Genomic DNA, 22566 nt, shown 5'->3' with positions numbered 1-22566 from the left:
ATATTACAAGACTGAACCAACTATTGTATTCGAGCAGGCCTGAGACCTTGAAAGAGTAACATTTTACAGAAAGACATTATAACTAACCAGGTACTTTGCAAGGCTGCATTATTCCCATGGGAAAACTTTTAAAATGTATAACATCAGCTTTTTCTTATGAATAGAATATTGTAGACCATAGTGATGTAGGTGCCCTGTGACTAACCACGTCAGTAAAGTGGGCACAGCTTGAATGTAAGACTATATAAAATTGTGTATTTCCTGCATCATGTCAGACAAAATTCTGTACTTGTATGGTTTTTTGCCTCTTAGTGTACACTAGTAAACTTTTGCATCTGAGCCTCCTGTGTTGTTATCATTTGTTTTTATTTAACAGCATCCCCTATATAACAGTGTGTAGCATTTAACTCTCCTTTGACCACTGGGGGCAACAGGAATAGCTGTTTTCAACTCAAATATTAACTCATGCCAAATATGTCAAGGTTCTAAATTCAAACTCCTTGATATTTGGGTCTCATTTGATAAAGTTAATTTCAACATAATTGCCAACTTTAGATTCCATTCATTGTTACACAAAGACCACAGTAGGTACCACACCAAGTTTGATATATATCTGCTTAATTCTTGGAGACTTCACTTATCCAGTCATCAACCAAGAGTCTTACACAACTATATACAAATACATATCCTCAAATGTTCCTGAAATTTCATTAACAACTCTGTATATCAAACTGTCCAAATTCCCATGACAAGGAGAAATATACTTGCTGTTAGGAATGCCACCTCTTTCTGTACCTCCCTCCTTGATCAAATCTGATCTCCAGACTGTCAACTTTTTCCTCAGAATTAGTAACAACATGCCTACAAATTCAATTACATTCAGGGGCGGCACCAAAGGTCAATATTATATTCTTATCTGAGGTCTTTAAGACTTTCAGAAACATTTTGTCCCCTGCTGACCTGATTTCTAAACCTGCCCCATTTAGCCATGATTTTTGCAATCATCTTTATCAACGTATACATAAGTCAGTACCTATCAAGCATGGATATGGTGCAAAATTTGGGGGTAAAACCTTAATGTAGACCTCTCAGATAAACAAATCTTACAACATGAGGGGAAAACTACATTGTTTGCATAAAAAATTCAATCACCAAGCAGGGTGAGAAGTATAACCAGGTCCACAGGAATCTTAACTATATTAGGAAGAATAAAGCTGAGAGTCTATCACTGACTGATAAAAAATATGTAGTACAAAAACACATTCCATCAAAAAATAACATTGACAGAACATTCAATTTAAAAATCCGCTAAAACAGAAAACAAAATTATTTTTACAGTGGGCAAAATCCCCCCATGTGCACTCCTCATGTAGGGGTCTGCATCGTGCACATCCCCTCAACTTTGCATATATTTATATATATATATATATATATATATATATATATATATATATATATATGCACATATATACAAAAACACAAAACTACAAAATAATGAATGACGAAAATAACAAAACACAAATAAATATCCAACCCCCACCCCAAAACAACACATGAACAGTAAATAACTAAAAACAATAACACAACCATACGTTTCTGCAGGGTGGCATATCCCCTGCACCCCCCACACCCCCGCTGCTTATTTATACCAACTCTGAGGTTGCAGTAACTCGAAAAAAAGAAACACAAACCTTCCCTTACTTGTCCTACACTCCCATTGCAGACAGTCATATTTACACTCACTAATAACACACATACAAATATCATCACATTCAGCACTCACGCACATATTCTTTCACCTACCTAACCCAACCTACTTCTACAACTCCCCACAACAATTAAATATTAACAAATTTCTACCAAAACCCTTAAACATTCAACAACTACCTGAATCTCCATACATAAACAAACATCGGCCACCATACCACACTACCCTTAAAGAAACTGAACATACTCAATTACACACCACAGCAAACCTAACGTGAATTCAGAAGACTGAGATTCAACAAAGTGCAGTTTCGAATAACTGCACTTTTGACATTCTAGTCTCAAAATACTGAAATTTGAGATTTCAGTATTTTGAGATTAGAAAGTGGACCTATAGATATATATATATATATATATATATATATATATATATATATATATATATATATATATATATATATATATATATATATATATATATATATATATACATATATATATATATATATATATATATATTTCTATATCTATAGACACACATACACACACATATATAAATATATATATATATATATATATATATATATATATATATATATATATACAGACACAGACACACACACACACACACATATATATATATATAGTCATGTATATATCAATATAGATATACATACTCACACACACATATATATGCATTCATTGTTTACACAACAAAGGGGATAAGGATAAACTTTGTTAATCCAACTGCTCCATGATCTTGCACTATATTCGCTTCATCACAGTCAACCTCAGGTACACTCAAACACCTTCTCAAGGACATTACAAAAAATCCTCTCCCTCACACATGCCAAATGTGATGTACTGCACGCACACACACACACACACACACACACACACACACACACACACAAAACACCAACAAATACAAATGCATAAAGTTACCATTAACTTTACCATTAAAGTACTCAACAAAACCAACACTTCAACAAACTAAACAGAACCCAAGGTTGAATACAAAATGAAGGCAGACAATGGTTCAAAGGGTCATCACAAAGCTTTTTCAACTGTATTAGGAATGTTAAACGTAATGCCCAATAACGCATTCAACAAAGTCAAAAGCACTACCGATTCAGATTCCAAAGCCTGGCCTTGTTTTCAGCACAAAGTACACTACTGCTCAACTCTTCCTTAAGCTCCTTATTCTCAGCCTCTCTACATCGTATGTTCCTGAGCTCTAGAGATCAACAGTTGTAGTGCCTCAACTTTTTGGCCTATTAGTCTCAATATTATTAGCTTTAAAATAAAGAGGTAGAGCTTAGTCAACCTCATTAACAGGCAAACTCATAGCTTATAAAACTCTAGTCAGTACTGTTCTTTGAATGTATGTTTTGCTTGCATAGTCAAGTTGACTCTTCTGAGGGTGTAACCAAAATGACTGAAGGGAGTCATTCTGTCCATGACATTTATTTCAGCCTTGCTTAGCCATTCAATAAAATTTCCCATTTCTGTATGCTTATACATTTTCCAGCTTAAATATTCACTCCTATATTACATAATGGATTACTAGCTGTCTCTGTGATCGTTCACAAAGAGTAAGAGGTGGTAGGCCTTCCTAGCTAATCTCTTCTTCACTAATGAAGTTTCTCAGGGCTCTGTGAAATGTGTTCTTCTCTTTGGTAACTACTTTGCTGCTGCTGTGAAGTCAGATGTCTAGGGTATCTATGCAGATGGCTGCAAACTAGGTGTCATTACTGAGTCTTCTGCAGATTCCTATATTGTCCATGAAGAGCTAGACAGAGCTAATGGAAAAAAATGCAAAATAATAGATTTGGGGTACAAGTCTTTCCCCTATTTATCAGATATACTGACCCCACGATATAGCCATTAGAGATTTAGACACATCATTAATTAACTGTCCATTGTTGATCAGTTATAAGTTACAGTAGGGAAATGTTTTCATTATCCAATTAATTATCAAAGGTATAGCCTCAAGATGAAGGGAGGTCTTAGTTCCCTTCATTCCTGCCTTACAAGGCTAATCATTGAATTTAATACTTTGATTAGTGTATATCTTTCCAAACACAGATGGAGCAGTGGTGCAGTGCTAGCATTGTCACCTCATAGCAAGAGGCTGTCCGGTTTGATTCTCGGCTGGAGTGCCTTCTGTGCGGAGTCTGTATGTCCTCACTGCGTTTGTGTGGGTTTCCTCCAGGTGCTCCAGTTTCCTCCCACTTTTCAAAGACATGCATCTGAAAATTGGCTTTGTTCCAAGTTGGACATTCCCACTAAACAAATGTTAAATAAATAAAAATATATCCCAGCTTGAAAGACCATAGATATTTTTAACTAATACAATCGCAGGACTAGATTCCCTTAACTACCCAGAGAGATTTAAAAATTGTTCACTTTTTTCATATTGTGCAGACTTCTGCATTGAGTTATTCATCTTATTTTTTTTTTACTATGACGTACAATTTTACTAGATGTTCACCTCAGAAACATTGGTAACATTAAGAACTCTCATTCAAAAACTTTCATCTTACAACATAACATAAATAGAGCTTTTGGAGGGAGAAGTTCACTATCCAAAGGACTCACTACCTGCGGGTCAAATTTCCCTTGCATGATTAAATAGTGCAATACCTTATCCTTATTCATGTAAAGTCCTCATGCCTGGACAGGTTCATATAAATTTACCCCAGGGGATAAGTTGTATGGTTCTTATCAAAAATGGCAGTAAATCTATTGGTGATACTTCCTAGGATGCTGGACTAGGAAATAAAAGGCTATTCAGACCACCACTTATTATTAAACTAAGAAACTATAAAATCACTAAATGTGAGAAAAGCACCATACCAGCATCTGACATACATGGAATAAAACAGCTTAGTATCACTTATGATTATATCACAGAATGTGAGAATAGCCAAGAACCACATAGCAGTAATTCGAGGAATCTGAGAATAACATACTACTAACTGCTGAAGTACACATAATGAGATAACAGCTGAACACCAGCAATGGTCTTATAAATGAAAGGGAGAATCACATAGTTCTATCAGCTGGCATATACATTGTATGAGACCAGCCCAGTGCCAGCAGCTCATACATCTCTAAGTGTAAAACTAATTCTGTACCAGTAATAGGCATATCACAACATTTAAGAATAACAGAGGCCTAACATATACAGAATAAGATAGCAGCATATTGCCAATAACTCACGTATCATTAAATGACAGAAAAGTCCAGCATCAACAGCTAGTATATCATTACATGTAAAAACAGCCCAGTAGCAGCAGATGCAGAGACATATTAATCAGATGCAATAAGAGAAAAGTGTAGTCACCAAAAATACTTACTATCCATGCTACTGTTTTGCTTCCTTTCTGGTGGCTCACAACAGTTCAAATGGTTACCATTCAGGACCTGCTTAAGCTTTATAATTTATCAGACCATATATGCTGGCAATTCATCAACACCAAGATCATGTGCGCTGAATACCAAAAATGTATTCCAAATAATATTTCCACCATGAGAAACCAATTATATAGCTATAATTCTAAGCAGTATCTTCACCTATCAAAACTGTCTGAATTTCTCTTTAAAGAACAAACTAACTACAAACCCAAAAGTGCAAATATCAAAAACAGAATTAATCATGCAATCACCAAACTGTACTTACGGAACATAGTCATGTACTGCTTAGGGTTAAAGTTCCAGTAACCCCAGTTTGTGTGGTACCCATGCAGAGTTGCATATTCTTCATAGTTGTAGGCTGGTTCTGTTCCAAATGTGTCAATAACCCTTATGTGGCATCTATACAGAGAAAAGAAATAGCGACATAAATCGAACATGACACAGAGAAGAAGAAGAAATGCGTTTGTCTTTAACAAAATGCAACATTCCTATAAGTCGGTGTGCAATGAATTAAGAACCAGTCGCATTCACTTACTCCTTCTCGTTTTACAATAAGTGGTACCTTTTTGTTATTTATATTAAAAATGTAATCTACCTGACTGTGAAGATATGTGAGGGTTGCTGGCCTGGCTGGATAGAATTTTGTAGATAATTGTGTCATTTGTATATATTAATATAAGCCACAGGCTTGTTCTCCTAAATAAGAAAATTGCATTGGATGTTGAATTTCAAAAGTTTAACCACACTGCACTCAGCTGGAGGAAAACTGATAAGTCACTGTATAATTGTTTGATCTCAAAACTCAGTGCCGAGCTGTCCGGATGAAGGAATTCTTCCTATTGTTTTGAGACCAGCGTTAATTGCTAGAAGTTACATGTAAAATGTTGTTTATTGCTGTGTTTCCTGACCAGGTGCAAGCTTACTAAGAAATGTAAATTTAGAGTTTCTGTCAGCCTGAGAACCAGAGAATTGTTAAGAATGATGTAATCTTCCAAAACTCATAAAAGACAATAGGCAACACAACTGGAACAACTACTCACAAATTTACATTAAGCACTTTTCATCCAAAACATATAGTTGAACTTCATCAGATAAAAAAGACAATTACCATACTAGTTTAAATAAGGCTAGAGAAAGTCACCTGATTTCCTAGCCCTTCAAAAGTTAAAGAAACAACACTTTAAAATCATGATTAAATAGTAAAAAATGTTTTCTATCTTTTTTGTTTCTTATTGTTAATTTATACCTAAGCAGCAGCAATATCATCTTAAAATACATATAAAATATGAAAAGTATATATAATAATCACATATTGCATAATAAAACAAAAAATTCATCTTAATAAGCTTTTCAGTTTTAAATAGCATGCTATGTAGCACATATCATTTAAACCTGGAAAATTATATGCATTTAGGCGAATTTGCCATAAAAGCTCTAGTTTTTCTAATTCCACCGTAAATGGACCACCCCTTGGATTAATTTCTACTTGGTCCAAGATCCAAAATTTAAAAGTGTATTCTGGATAGAAGTTAATATGTTTTGCCAAAGCATTATCCAATTTGTGCTTATTAAAACAATATAATTGCTCATACACCCTATCTCTAAGTCTATGCTCAGATTCACCAACGTAGAATGATTCACAACATTGACACTTAGCCACATAGACTATCATTTTGGAATTACAGTTATATTTATTTCTACTATTTAGATGTGTATTATTTACATATAATGAAGAACCTACCACAATATATTTGCAATAAGGGCAATTGCCACATTGCCTCATCCCTATTAGTTTAGGATGTATTCTGAATTCACATTCAAAGAGATTTTTTTAGGTTTCTACCTCTAACAGTAAATTTGGGTTCAGTACCTAGCTTTTCCATGAGTCCCTTATCCTCCATAAGAATATTCCAGTTTTTAACAAGAATATTTTTATATATCGATAATCTAGATTAAATGTTGTAACAAAACTAGAAGCAAAATTAGTTCTAGTTTTATCCACAACCAAACTAGATTCATGCTCAGATCTACCTAATACTGAGTTTATTACAGATGGAGGACTGGGATTGCTAGTGTTACTAAGAATAGGTCTATAAACACCATTAAGTCTTTTACTTTTAACCTCCTCAATTATACTTTCTACAAAGGTGCTAGGATATGCCCTTTTAATAAACAGTTGTTTCAAATGCTGGCATTCATTATAAAAATCTTCCTACGTAGTAACCATTCTGGTGGCTCTCACCAGTTGTCCCTTTACCACCAATCTTATTTGGTGGTAAGGGTGTGCACTTGTAAGACGTAAAAATGTATTAGAATAAGAGGGTTTTCTATAAATTTTTGCTTCGTACCTCTTATCTACATAATTCTTAATTAAATGTACATCTAAAAATGAGGTTTCATGTTGGTCAAATTTATATGTGAATTCAAGAAATTCAGTGGTTTGGTTAAAAAAGCTGATCAGATTTTCTGCATCTTCTTTATTACCTTTAATTCACAGGAAGATATCATCCAGATAGTGTGCAAAGTACACAATTTTAGAAGCAATCTCATTTATATTAAAAATATAAGAGTGCTCCCAATAACTCATCACTAAGTTAGCAAAACTGGATCTGCAAGGGGACCCCATTGCTACTCCCCTTCTTTGAAGATAGAAATTCTCCTTGAAATATATATAATTATTAGACAATACAATATCAATGAGTTCTTCTACCAAGCATATATCATCGGGGGGGGGGCACCCTTATTTTTAAGTATGTGACTAACCCACTCAATCCCCACACTTTATGGTATTGATGTATATAAGTTTCTTACATCAACCGTAAGGAACTTATGATGTTCAGTAAATTCTAATTCATTCACTTTTTGTAAGAAGGACGAAGAATCCTTAAATATTGCATTTTCAGTTGACACATATATTTTAAGGATGGAGTCCACTACTTTTGCTCAGGCATATGTGGCAGAATTCCTGCCATCCACAATGGGTCTAAGTGTGGGGTTTGATATACTTTTGTGAATATTAGATACTCCAAACATGGTTGGTGCAACTGGTGCTAAAATGACCACGTAATTATACAAAGTGACATCTATCTTACCTTCAATAAATAAATCATTTATATAAAATTTTATCCGCTGGTTAGCTTTATTGTATTAATTTAAAGAGGCCTTTTGGTACGAATCAGTAGAGAGTAAAAGTTCGATTTTATTCTCATAATCTACCAAATCCATAAATACTAGGCCTCTGCCTTTATCCGGCTTCATAATAAGCACCTTCACTGTCTCACCTTAAGCCATGGCTGTTCATCCCTAGTTAAAGTGTATCTTTCACGGACATTCCTATTATTATACTGGTATGTTCTAAAATCCAGCTCACATATTTTTTTTAAAAGTATATAATAAATTATGCAATGGAGGATTATATGTACTTGCAATTCTGAATTGTTGCGGTTGTTCCACACTTGTGTTCCCAAACAATGCTATCAAGTTGAGCTTCCTAACATACATTTTTAAATCCAAAATACAGTTAGCTATATCAAGGCTTTTTGCAGGGATAAATGTCAGCCCTTTTGCTAAAACATTAGCTAAATCAATGGAAACATCCAGTGTAGAAAAGATATATATATATAAAAATCTCCTTCTAGATTTGAGATAATTGTTGGAATATCAGATGCATTAATTACCTCATTACTTACCTCATTCATTTCCACTTGTTGTGTTTCTTCCGCTGATTCCATTTGTTTTGAGGTCTCCCCCCTCGTAAAATCCTGGTGATTGTTGCTATGATAATTAGTGGCAGCATTTCCTCGAGCAGCTTGATTTTGATTTTGAATACGCTCACTTATTCTTAAACCCTCATTTTGTTTAGCAGGACTATTGCTATTACTAACTGTAGCCTCTTAACACATTCTGCTGTCCTGGAAAATCAGCGTTTACATTCACCATTGCTCCCCGAATGTTCCCGCCCTCTTTGGTGTAGGATTGGCCTCTTCTGATGTCATCTGTCTGATTAGCACTTCCTCCTGAAATACCTCCTCCTCTATCTCTCCATAGCTGTGTTACTGGGGGTTGAGGATATGCTGTACCATTTTGATATTGCAAACGGTCACGCTCCTATTTTTTTATTTTAATAGACTTTGATTTATTTAGATGCATGTCTATAGTTTGTAAAATGCGTGAGTATTCATACTTATAACGCTCAAAATCTGAATGCATTTTTATTTGCACATCCAAAACCGAAGCTGCATCCATCAGTTCATCCGCCATAAATGTGTAGTGTTTACACATCAAGTCCAAAAGTAAGTTCCTGATGGAATTGTGAGTCCGGAATTAAACCAGTAGGGTATTGGCAGATTCTTAAACCCTTTGGTACTATATTAGACCTTATACACTTTTGAAAGGATTCAACTTCTAAATGGGGCTTCTTTTACTTAAGTAATGGGACTGTCTATAAATAATGATTTACAAACATTCGGGAACTCAGCTAGAGACAAGGTATATATTTCCAATTTATTAAACATGTTTGATCAGAACTTATTAAATATAAGATGCTCCATTTAGAAGTTGAATACTTTCAAGAGTGTATAAGATCTAATATAGTACGAAAGAGTTTAAGAATCTGCCAATACCATACTGTTTAGTTCCAGACTCACAATTCCATCAGGAACTTATTAAATTATTGAACAAACAAGGGTATGAACTTTTGGACTTGATGTGTAAACACTACACATTTATGGCAGATGAACTGATGGATGCAGCTTCTGTTTTGGATGTGCAAATGAAAATTCATTCAGATTTTGAGCATTCTAAGTATGAATACTCATGCATTTTCCAAACTCTAGACATGCATCTAAATAAATCAAAGTCTATTCAAATTAAAAAATTGGAGCGTGACCTTTTGCAATATCAAAACAGTACATCGTATCCACCCCCCCCCCAGTAGCACAGCTATGGAGAGTTAGAGGAGGAAGAATTTCAGGAGGAAGTGCTAATCAGACAGATGACATTGGAAGATGCCAATCCTACACCAGAGAGGGCAAAAACATCCAGGGAGCAATGATGAATGCAAACTCTGATTTTCCAGGACAGCAGGATGTGTTAGAGACTACAGTTAGTAATAGCAATATTCCTGCTGAACAAAATGAGGGTTTAAGAAGAAGTGAGCGTATTCAAAATCAAAATTAAGCCACTCGAGGAAATACTGCCACTAATTATCATAACAACAATCACCAGGATTTTACGAGGGGGGAGACCTCAAAACAAATGGAATCAGCGGAAGAAACACAACAAGTGGAAATGAATGAGGTAAGAAATGAGGTAATTAATGCATTTGATATTCCAACAGTTATCTCAAATCTAGAAGGAGATTTTTATATATATATATATCTTTTCTACACTGGATGTTTCCATTGATTTAGCTAATATTTTAGCAAAAGGGCTATTAATGCCTGCAAAAAGACTTGATATAACTAACTGTATTTTGGATTTAAAAATGTATGTTAGGAAGCTTAACTTGATAGCATTGTTTGGGAACACAAGTGTGGAACAACTGCAACAATTCAGAATTGCAAGTACATATAATCCACCATTGCATAATTTATTACATACTTTTGAAAAAAATATGTGAGCTGGATTTTAGAACATACCAGTATAATAACAGGAATGCCTGTGAAAGATACAATTTAACTAGGGACGAACAGGCATGGATCAAGGTGTTAAAGTGTGGGTGCGTATTATGAAGCCGGATAAAGGCGGAGGCCTGGTATTTATGGATTTGGTAGATTATGAAAATAAAATCGAACTTTTACTCTCTACTGATTCATACTAAAAGGCCTCTTTAAATGAATAGAATAAAGCTAACCAGCGGATAAAAAATTATATAAATGATTTACTTATTGAAGGTAAGATAGATGTCAATTTGTATAATTACATGCTCATTTTAGCACCAGTAGCACCGACCATGTTTGGAGTACCTAAAATTGACAAAAGTATATCAAACCCCCCTTGTAGACCCATTGTGGATGACAGGAATTCTGCCACATATGCATGTGCAAAAGTAGTGGACTCCATCCTTAAAAAATGTGTCAACTGAAAATGCAATATGCAAGGATTCTTGGTACTTCTTACAAAAGGTGAATGAATTAGAATTTACTGAGCATCATAATTTCCCTAGGTTTGGTGTAAGAGACTTGTATACATCAATACCACAAAGTCTGGCGACTGTGGGGGTTAGTCACATATTTAGAAATAAGGGTGCCCCCTTGATGATATAGGCTTGGTAGAAGAACTCCTTGATATTGTATTGTCTAATAATTATATATATTTAAAGGAGAATTTCTATCTTCAAAGAAGGGGAGTAGCAATGGGGTCCCCTTGCAGATCCAGTTTTGCTAACTTAGTGATGAGTTTTTGGCAGCACTCTTATATTTCTAATATAAATGAGATTGCTTCTAGAATGGTGTAATTTACACGCTATCTGGATTATATCTTCCTATTAATTAGAGGTAATAAAGAAGAAGCAGAAAATCTGGTCAACTATTTTAACCAAACCACTGAATTTCCTGAATTCACATATAAATTTGACCAACATGAAACCTCATTTTTGGATGTACATTTAATTAAGAATTATGTAGATAAGAGGTACGAAGCAAAATTTATAGAAAACCCTCTTATTCTAATACATTTTTACATTTTACAAGTGCACACCCTTATCACCAAAAAAGATCGGTAGTAAAGGGACAACTGCTGAGAGCCGCCAGAATGGTTACTATGGAGGAAGATTTTTATAATGAATGCCAGCATTTGAAACAACTGTTTATTAAAAGGGCATATCCTAGCACCTTTGTAGAAAGTATAATTGAGGAGGTTAAAAGTAAAAGACTTAATGGTGTTTACAGACCTATTCTTAGCAACACTATGAATCCCAGTCCTCCATCTGTAATAAACTCATTATTAGGTAGATCTGAGCATGAATCTAGTTTGGTTATGGATAGAACTAGAACTAATTTTACTTCTAGTTTTGTTACAACATTTAATCTAGATTATCGAGATATAAAAATATTCTTGTTAAAAACTGGAATATTCTTATGGAGGATAAGGGACCAGTGGAAAAACTAGGTATTGAACCCAAATTTACTGTTAGAAGAGGTAGAAACCTAAAAAATCTCTTTGAATGTGAATTCAGAATACATCCTAATCTAATAGGGATGAGGCAATGTGGCAATTGCCCTTATTGCAAATATAGTGCGGTAGGTTCCTCATTATATGTAAAGAATACACATCTAAATAGTAGAAAGAAATACAACTATAATTCCAAAATGACAGTCTATGTGGCTAAGTGTCAATGTTGTGAATCATTCTACGTCGGTAAAACAGAGCGTAGAATTAGAGATAGGGTGTATGAGCATATATATTGTATTAATAAGCACAAATTGGATAACGCTTTGGCAAAACATATTAACTTCTATCCAGAACACACATTTAAATTTTTGATCTTGGACCAAGTAAAAATTAATCCAAGGGGTAGTCCATTTATGGTGGAATTAGAAAAACTAGAGCTTTTATGGCAAATTCGCCTAAATGCATATCATTTTCCAAGTTTAAACATGTGCTCCATAGCATGCTGTTTAAAAATGAAAAGCTTATCAAGATGAATGTTTTGTTTTATTATACAATATGTGATTATTATATATACTTTTCATATTTTATATGTATTTTAAGATGATATTGTTAGGTATAAATTAACAATAACAAACAAAAAAGAAAGAAACAATTTTTTACTATTTAATCATGATTTTAAAGTGTTGTTTCTTTAAATTTTGAAGGGCTAGGACATCAGGTGACTTTCTCTAGTCTTATTTAAACTAGTATGGGAATTGTCATTTTTATCTGATGAAGTTCAACTATATGTTTTGGACGAAAAGCGCTTAATAATAAATTTGTGAGTAGTTAGTTGTTCCAGTTGTGTTGCCTATTCTCTTTTATGAGTTTTGGAAGTTTTAGAAAAATGATGTAATCTTCCCTCTGACCTCACACTACAAAACTCCACACCCTCCTTCAAAAGCCTACTTAAAGCATACCTTTTCACCAACTATCTATGCACCTGTAATTGATCCCCTGAAGCCTCGTCCGTCCGCTTACTATTTACACCCCATCTGTCCTGGACAACAGAAACACCACCATCTAACTATACCTATCCATGTGTGAGCAACAACCTATATATGAGTGTGTGTGTGTGTATAGATTATATGTGTGTGTGTGTGTGTGTGTGTGTATATATATATATATATATATATATATATATATATATATATATATATATATATAGATAGATATATATAGTGTGTGTGTGTATGTATGTGTATGCATATATATGTATGTATACTCTTGCATGTATATTTGCTTGAATGTATATATGGAAAACTTAAACATTTATAAACTCTTATTCACCTGTGAAATATTTTGCAATGCTCTACCAGGTTCTTATCTACTCTCATTGTATATTCTGTACACTTGTATTTTTAACCAAAAGAGGGAATATCCTCTTATTGTATACTAACAGCTGTAAAGTCTACCATCTGTATGCTACTACTCTGTAATGTCTCTCTTGTAAATTTTTCTTCTCTCTGTAAACTTATGTAGTTTTTCTCCCCAGGACTCCGCTGAAAACAGACACACCAGTCAGACTATCCTGGCAAACAAATGTTAAATAAATAAATAAAATAAATATCTAAAATGAGTCAGCATGATGTATTATCAATTTAAAGGACTTTCTCAGAGACAGAGAGAGAGCATTTTGCATTTGTCTTGAGAACATCCGACTCACCAGCACTCTCCCTCTTCTCTGTATGCAAGTAGGATCTTAGACTTTAGTGTTTTTCTTAAGGAATAGATAGAAAATAATAAGTTTAGACTAGCTGTTTTCTATATTTATGTCAGAACTATTCTACTCATTTATTTTAAGCATTTTCCTGTGATCTCTGAATTCTTGACTGGCACTGTGTAGTAAGAAGCATTGCCTTATGGTTTTATTATTTATTATTAAATATTTCTAAACCTTTCAACTGTGATTGTTTTGTGTAGAGATAATTTAAGCTCTATAGTACATTGCATGTATATAGTGATACTGTACAAAGCCACTTCAAATAAGCCTTGCTGCTTAGTCACACTTACCATTTGGATAATCATACTGCACATTAATAATTGGACACCCTTTGGTAAGGGCCTTTTCAGTAGTTGATAAGTAAGGGTCCTGGTGGCAGTGATTACTACCTTATAGCCTAGATAGAAGGGGCACAACCAGTGAACCTGTGCCAGCCTTCCCCAGGAGTGTCTGTGTGGTTGTATATAAATCATATCTCAAAGTGTGAGTGTGTGTGTGTGTGTGTGTGTGTGTGTGAGCTACTTGGGCAGGGACAAGAAGCACTGGTTGGACAGAGAGTGCTAGGAGGACCTGGTTTGGGGTGCTGGCTAAGGACCCCACTCTATAGCTGTGTCAGTGGGGAGTCTTATTGGGGATCTGCTGAGAAAGGGAGAAACCTGCCCCAGACTGACTGTGACCTCTGTCTGCTATTAAGGGAAATTGTACTTTACTGTGTATGTATTTGTTATCCTTCCCAGTGCAGATGCCCCCTCACTGGTGTTAGTGGTGAGGAATGAGGCTCCTTGATTACTGGGCCAGTGCATGGACGTCACACTGACCATCAGCAAAAGCAACAAGCATGCATTATTTAAAAATATCTTTAATTCAGTATCCCTTGCATTTTTCCCTTTCAAGTGCTCTTAAGCAATACAATGCCAATCTGATATAAATTTGAACAGGTTTTATTTTCTTCTTTCAGCTTTTCCCGGTTTGGGGTCACCACAGCAGATCATCTGTCTGCTCATGATTGGCAGTGGAGTTTTACAGCGTTGTGTTGTCAGCCCAGCACCCAACCTTTCACAGAAGACACACACATGCACAGAATCACACCTAGGGTCAATTTAGAGTGTCCAATCCACCTATTGCATGTCTTTGGGACGTGGGAGGAAACCGGAGCACCCAGAGGAAACCCATGAGACCACAGGGAGGACATGCAGACTCCACACAGAAGGTACCCCAGTCAAGAATCGAACCAGAGAACCTCTTGCTGTGAGGCAGCACTGCTAACCACTGCACCACCGTAGCCACCCCTGAACAGGTTTTAATTACTTAAAAATCATTCCAACTATAAATCAAACCTCAGAGATGTGAGCAGAATTCCTGGAATTTTATCTTATGAAGTTGCAGTTTTGCATTTTAATTACTTTGACCTTGGTGTTTATGTGGTTTTAAAAGTAATGTTATGCTTTACACTCCCACAATGTCATTCATGATTTTGTGCATTTTTTTCCTGTGATACAGCATTTTTGCTAGTTTTTGTTTGTCAGTGAACAGCTCAAATCTTTTCTTTACAATATGCTGTTAGTCCTATGCAGTGTATTCCTGGTATGTATAATAGGACTTACTCCAGTCTGTTGCATGCATTAGAACAATGTAAACACTTATCGGATATCAGCAAAAACAGTTTGGCAGTGTAGCAGAACTCAAAAGGATATTCACATTCCTTAAAAGTACTCTTAAAAATAAAATTAAATAAATAAAATGCATGAATTTAAAAGTAGAAAAGGGTGGTTCTTGCATGCCCTGTTGTTTTTGTTCATTTTCTGAAGTGAATATTATTGCAGAACACAACAAAATGCATTTCTACATCAATGTCCATTCCATCCTATAGATGGAACACGGTCATATGTAGCAACAACTGCATCGTGGATGGTGTTTTACCACTTACATCTGTGCTATAAAACAATAACCTTAAATATGACTTAATATGAACAGTAAAAGGGTAGTGCTTACAAGTAAATGAGTGACAGTAAATTATACTAAGCCTGATTGTCTGACACAATATTTTTCAGGGCAGCTAGAGTGCTTGATTAGTAACCAGAGTGCAAATGATTATTAATGAATAACACATGCGTCTTAAAGTGATGTTTCTATGGTAACAGATCTCCCTAGCATAACATCCATGTATACAAGCATATGTTAGTGACAAAATATGATATTAGCTTGATTACTAAAGCGCAGCTTCTTGTATAATCTGTGCAGTATAAATAAATTGAGAAAGTGATTTTGAACTATATGTAGCACATAAAACACAGTTTTGTTGGAAAAGTTTCACAAGCACTATTTTTTTATTGCTTTGTTGAGCTAAGACAAGTTAGCAGACAAAGTTTTTCTAATGTTGCTACCCAATGGATACAAAACGAATACCAGCAGGTCACACAGTCTAGATATCACTGGGCTTTTGATATAGCAAAGGATCTATAAATAAGTAATTTGTGCTAATTGAAATTATATGTGTATATTTCAGAATGAAGGTATCAGTGCAATTTATGAAATAATTTGAATAGGACTGCTAATATACCTCACAGTGCATTGTTTATGCAATTACTAATGCCTGACAGAGAGATTGTTACAGGAGGTAACAGACCACTCACAGATGCTGTGATGCCTAATACAGCATGCAGATAGCCTCCCCATCCTATATGAGAGACATATGGGCTATGTGCAGTAAGGCAGTCAATGTGGAGTAGCCACTGATGGTCAGGAGGGCAGATCTGGGAGAGCAAAGGCATATAAAGAAGGAAAATTAGCTTTCAAATTGCAAACAGCTACAGTTAACTTTGAACCTAACACCACTCTTAAGTATTCAACTCCGGTACCACCTTTAACATTCCTAGAAGAAAAGTGCAGTCCGGGTCTGAACTGTCTGCAAACAGCTACAGTTAACTTTGAGTATGTGTCTACCTGTTTGAGCCAATCTTCATTTTCCCCTAGAGAACACTATGCTTTGGCTGTAAGCACCCCCCCACCACCACCACCACACACCTCTTCCACTTTCTCTTATTCCCTTCTGTTAGCAAATTGTATCAATAACTGATCAATACTGTGTGTTTGTTTATTTAAACTATACTACAGTAGCCTACTGATACAAGGTTATCCTGGTTTTCCACCTGAGAAATTAAGACAAGACTTACAGTTTCAGAGCAGTCCTTTGTCAATTGTGATTGATTGTTCTTAACACATACTTGTCTTGCTTTGGCTCATTAGCAGCAGTACAAAGAACTGCCTGCTCACACCCTTGTTCTCCCCTCCCCTTCCCTGTTTATTACCTTAAAGACAATCCCAGAGTTAATAAATATTACCTGTGGCAGGCACCATTTGTAAAACTACAATCCACTCTGCTACAGGCCCCATTAAGGCTCAGTGTCTCTCCAGTAAGTGTTTTACAACTGTAAATGCCTATTTATGTTGAATTGTATTAGACATTTTACAACTGTATATGTTTATGTTGAATTTCATGCCTGTACTCCAATCTGCTTACTTACACTATCAGACTATTTACCCCACTCATAGGACCAAAAACTGGGACTGGGTTAGCCCCGCTACGCTCGGGCTCACTTCGCTCCCCTCCCTGCCCCCTTATCCCACCCGCCCCCTCTGTGTCTACATTTATAGCCACTAGGCCACACCCCTACTTCCTCTCCAACCTACACAACTTCATCTCCAATTTCCTCCCCCCACCACTTTACTGTTTAACCACTACTATTCCTCTGAAGCACATTGACCCCACCCATTGATGACATATAACATGTCTATAAATAATTATAAACTCCTTCCTCTTATCTTACCACTCTTAATTCTGCCATACTTTCTTACTAGCTATGAAAATCTCACATTCATAGGTTTCTCTTATCCAAAATGCCAAACCAAGACCCCCCCTACCTCCACTGACTGCAGAACTTGCCCACTACTACACTATCCCAAAAATTATAAATTCCAACCACTTGCTTCTAAAAAACCCACTCCAATCAACACCAAAATCCAAATATGAACTAAAACTACTATTCAAAGTTATTAGACTACTAGCGTATCTAAGAAAAAACATAACCAAAGATGGGGACATCCATCCTAATCCAGGCCCAACCTTAACCCAAAATCCTTCCAGCCCACCACTCTCCCACAGACTGGTCAACTCCCTCCTAATATGCCACTTAAACATTAGAAGCCTAAACAATAAGATACATAGCCTGCATGCTGTACTAGCCACATACCTCCCCAACATAATGTGTCTATCTGAAACATGGCTCCGGCCATCAACCAAAGACAATGAGATCCTGCCTCCTGGTTACAATATACTTAGGGCAGATAGAGTAAAGAAAAGAGGAGGTGGAATAGCCATCTTATATAATAGCACACTTAACATCATAACTAACCCTATACAACCACCCCAGGTCTCTAACGCTGAAATACTAGCTCTAAAAATTCTACTAAATAATCATAAGGGCATTAACCTAATTGTCACCTATATTCCCCTGGGAACAATGTAGAAACACTAGAGGTCATTCTACATTGGATAGCCAACAACTACCCTCAAGAAACCATTGTCCTGGGCGATGTTAATATTGACTGGAACCAATGCACAGCACAGTCCAACCCCATCCCTGTTAACCTACATGGATTCTCTCAGATAATATCATCTACCACACGTACAGGTAACAATAACCAAAAGAGAGTATACTAGACTGGATACTCACCAACAGTCATCCCCAGAACTATATGTCTGGAACTCTCCCTAATGATCTTAGTGATCACCTGCTCACATACATCATGAAAGACAAAATTAATTGTACAAGCTTACCTATTTATAGGTCTATCAGATCCAAGAAAAACTTTGACCCAACTAAATTTCAACTTGAACTCAAATCATGTAACTGGACAAAACTAAAGTTCTTTCCCTTGATGAGGCAGTGTCATCATTTAACAATTCATTCCTTACTATACTTGACTCGCATGCCCCTAAACGCTCAATAAGAATTAAAACTCAACTAGCACCCTGGCTAACAACAGACACCAAAACCAAAATAACAACTAGAGACAAAGCGTGGGATAAATGGTGCACTACCAAACTACCTCTAGATCGTATCAAATTCCAACAACTTAGAAATGAGACTAAAAAAGCCATCATACTAGATAAGAAAAATTACTTCTACAATCTGCAACATAAACATCAGAATAACCCTCAAAAGTACTGAGCAGGCATAAATAAACTTCTCCAACCAGGCAAATCCACTACTCTGACCCCAGGAACATTATCTGACAAGAGCCAAGAAGATATAGCCAATTCATTTAATACTTTCTTCACAGAAACCATCCAGTCATTAGCTAACCAACTTTCTCCTCCCCACACTTCTATAAACACTATACCCGACTCACCACTCTCTTTTAACTTCCAGCCAGTGTCCACATCCTTTATCAGATCCCTTTTGAAAAAACTGAAGCCAACCACCCTTTCAGCCGATCTTCTGCCGGCTGAATACCTGCAAATTGCTGCAGATGTCGTAGCCTACCCTATCTCAATCCTAATTAACAGAACCATAACCGAGGCCTCAATCCCCTCAATTTGGAAAATATCTTATGTTATTCCACTCCACAAAGGAGGTTCATCCACAGAACTATCCAACTATAGACCTATAGCCATACTATCACCACTTGCCAAAATTATGGAAAAGTGCATGCACAACCAACTAATGCTCTATCTAACCCAAAATAAACTACTCACAGACTCTCAACATGGATTCAGACACCATCATAGTACAACCACTGCCCTCCTCTCTTTTACTGAAAACATTAATCTTAACCGGAATAATAAAAAAATATCCTCCGCTCTCTTCCTGGACCTATCAAAAGCCTTCGATATGGTAAGCCATCAGTTACTTCTATATACTTTAAAAACCCTGTATCTAGATACTCCAGCCCTTGACTGGTTTCAAGCTTACCTCACTGGGAGACAACAAGCAGTAATGTGGCAAAACAAGCTCTCCTGCCTACTACCAAATACCATAGGAGTTCCTCAAGGTTCCATATTAGGACCTCTCCTCTTTTCAGTCTTCATAAACGACATCCAAACAGTCTTCCCTGAAGCCACCTGCATTCAATATGCAGATGACTCGACTATAATATGTTCCAATGCCTCTCTTGCAAATCTACTAACTACCACCCAACATAACTTCACCAAAGTCGAAAACTGGCTTGCCAACCATCTCCTGATCTTAAATCCAAACAAAACCAAGTTACTTCTCTTCTACCCAACCAATAAATCTCCGACTGAAAACTTCACTATAAAATCCAATAATGGGACCATCATCTCCCCAGACACCTATACAAAGCTATTAGGAGTAAACATTGACAATAAACTCAGATTTGATATACATATCAACCAAGCCATTAAGTCAGTCAACAAGAAACTTGGAACCCTATATAGAATTAAAGCCTTCCTTACCCCGAATGCCAGGGCAGCCACAGCCCGTTCACACCTTCTCTCTACCCTACTATATGCCTCTCCTGTCCTCACTCACCTTAACAAATCTGATCTGGCCAAGCTCTCATCCTGCTATAATCACATTGCCAGGTTCGTTACAGGCCTACCCTACAGAACACACCACTGTACTAACCTGAAAAAGCTTGGATGGATAGAATTCCCACACCTTCTTCACCAGTCCCAACTCATAGAGGCCTTCAAAATCCTTAAACAACCTGAGAATACCCCAGCACTAAAAACTTAATGACTCCCTACTCCAATCTAAGCTGCCTTTGCTCAGCAAACAGACTCCTTGTCCAAACAACTAAATCTCTCAACCTAGGTGGTGACGCTATTTGCCAACACCACTGGTAAAATATGGAACTCTCTCCCAAATAACATCATGCTTGCAACTTCTCTAAGTCAATTCAAAAATAGTCTAAAACTCCACTTCAAGTCACACTGGCTATGTCCTTGCTCAAACCCAGACTAGCTCTGTGCCATTAACTAAAACATAAACAACTAGCTAAGATGATAAGTACTTTGTATACTGTGATAAAGAAATATGTATCCTGTCTAACTCTATGTCATTATACTGCCTACCGTCCTTGCTAATATGTTATTAATGTTACATTTGTAGTAATCTCAGAAATAGTAATGGCAGTCTTGTACTTGTATGTAAATAGCCTATGTTTTTGTTAAGTTCTTTCAGCTCATTTACTGTACCTATTTATCAATGTAACTCTGTTGGAGCTTTTCTCCCCGGGCCTCCACTGAAAAAGGATATGTATCCAGTCGGACCATCCCGGTTAACAAATGTAAAATAAATAATAAATAAATAAAATGACAATTTGGCCTTCTGATGTCAGTCCACAAGCCAACTGCAAAAAGATGAACTTCCCGCAGTCTTGCATCTATACAATAGATGCAGTGAAGCTGGAAGAACAGCAGCAATTGACTATCAAGAGATGCAGCCTGATACAACAGAAATGTTCTAGGATATTAGGTTACTGTTTTTAGTGGGCTTGACTGGATGGGAGATCGTAGGTTTACCCCGGGTATCACTTCTGTGTCACTGTTAGACAGAGGCACAGTATACTAACCTCAAAAAAGGGCATAGCAAAATTAATTTAAAATGGGTGGCGAAAGCCATACACACTCTGGCTAGGCTTATAAATGCCCTAGGGCAGATAGCCTAGTATGAACCTATGAACCTATGAACTTCTGTTAGCACAGCAGATACACACCATAATGCTGTGTGTGTGTGTGTGTGTGTGTGTGTGTGTGTGTGTGTGTGTGCGTGCATGTGTGTGCATGTGAGTATTGTTATTTGAGCTTTTTATGATTATGTAAGATAAGCATGGCCTTACTGAAGAAAAAGTAAGGTGATGTCATAGTTATAACTAGAAAAGTACATATTAATTTGTTTTAAATATTATCAAATACTATACTTTATTAATGGCCAATACAGTATTTTATCAAATATAGTAGTTTTGACACTATACACCACACATTTTGTCACTGTTCATTAGTTTCCTTGCTCATCTCATCTTATGAGAACAATGAAAACTCCTATGTAAAGAATGGGTTTATGGATAATAAATTGTGGTTTGAAGGATTAACTAGTATAATAGTAATGTTAAAATGTAATGATCTTGTTATACCTGTTACAGGGATTGGCAGAATGGTTAAGGTATTTACCTCACAAACAAGATGTACAGGGAATTTGATTCTCCTTAAGGGAAATTTGATTGGCTTAAAGTGGTCCACAAGGGCAGACAGCCTAGACCTTACCTCTGAGCCTATAACAAATACGAGTTTTGGAGCATAATATACTTTAGTTTGATGGATTATCTAGACAAGAACCAATGTTAAAACTATTAGTGCATTTAAAAAAACGATGTGCCTTTCCTTAGCTCCTCACTCTGCATTTTGTTATATAATGCATTTTGTCATGATAAAGATAAGTAAGGTTTGTTAAGGAAAATGAATATATTCATACATATACTGTGTATTAATATCAGTTTCATAACATAGATAAGTTTCATAACATAGATAAGCAAGATTA

At 36.1% G+C, this 22566-nt stretch overlaps 1 protein-coding gene across 1 annotated transcript in view; it reads right to left on the bottom strand.

Annotated features, from left to right (window-relative positions):
- MGAT5B (alpha-1,6-mannosylglycoprotein 6-beta-N-acetylglucosaminyltransferase B) overlaps nt 1–22566 on the bottom strand; it is a 3749208-nt gene that overhangs the window by 677012 nt on the left and 3049630 nt on the right. Inside the window, exon 10 of the mRNA XM_044089029.1 lies at nt 5393–5526. Coding sequence (XP_043944964.1) covers nt 5393–5526 — 134 coding nt within the window. The remainder of the gene's footprint in view (nt 1–5392; nt 5527–22566) is intronic.

The sequence above is a fragment of the Protopterus annectens genome, chromosome 12.part0, assembly GCF_019279795.1.
Source record: "Protopterus annectens isolate FY-2018-M chromosome 12.part0, PAN1.0, whole genome shotgun sequence".
Lineage (NCBI taxonomy): Eukaryota > Metazoa > Chordata > Ceratodontiformes > Protopteridae > Protopterus > Protopterus annectens.
Note: the sequence above shows the minus strand (reverse complement) of the source record. Positions and strands in the feature narration are given on the sequence as shown.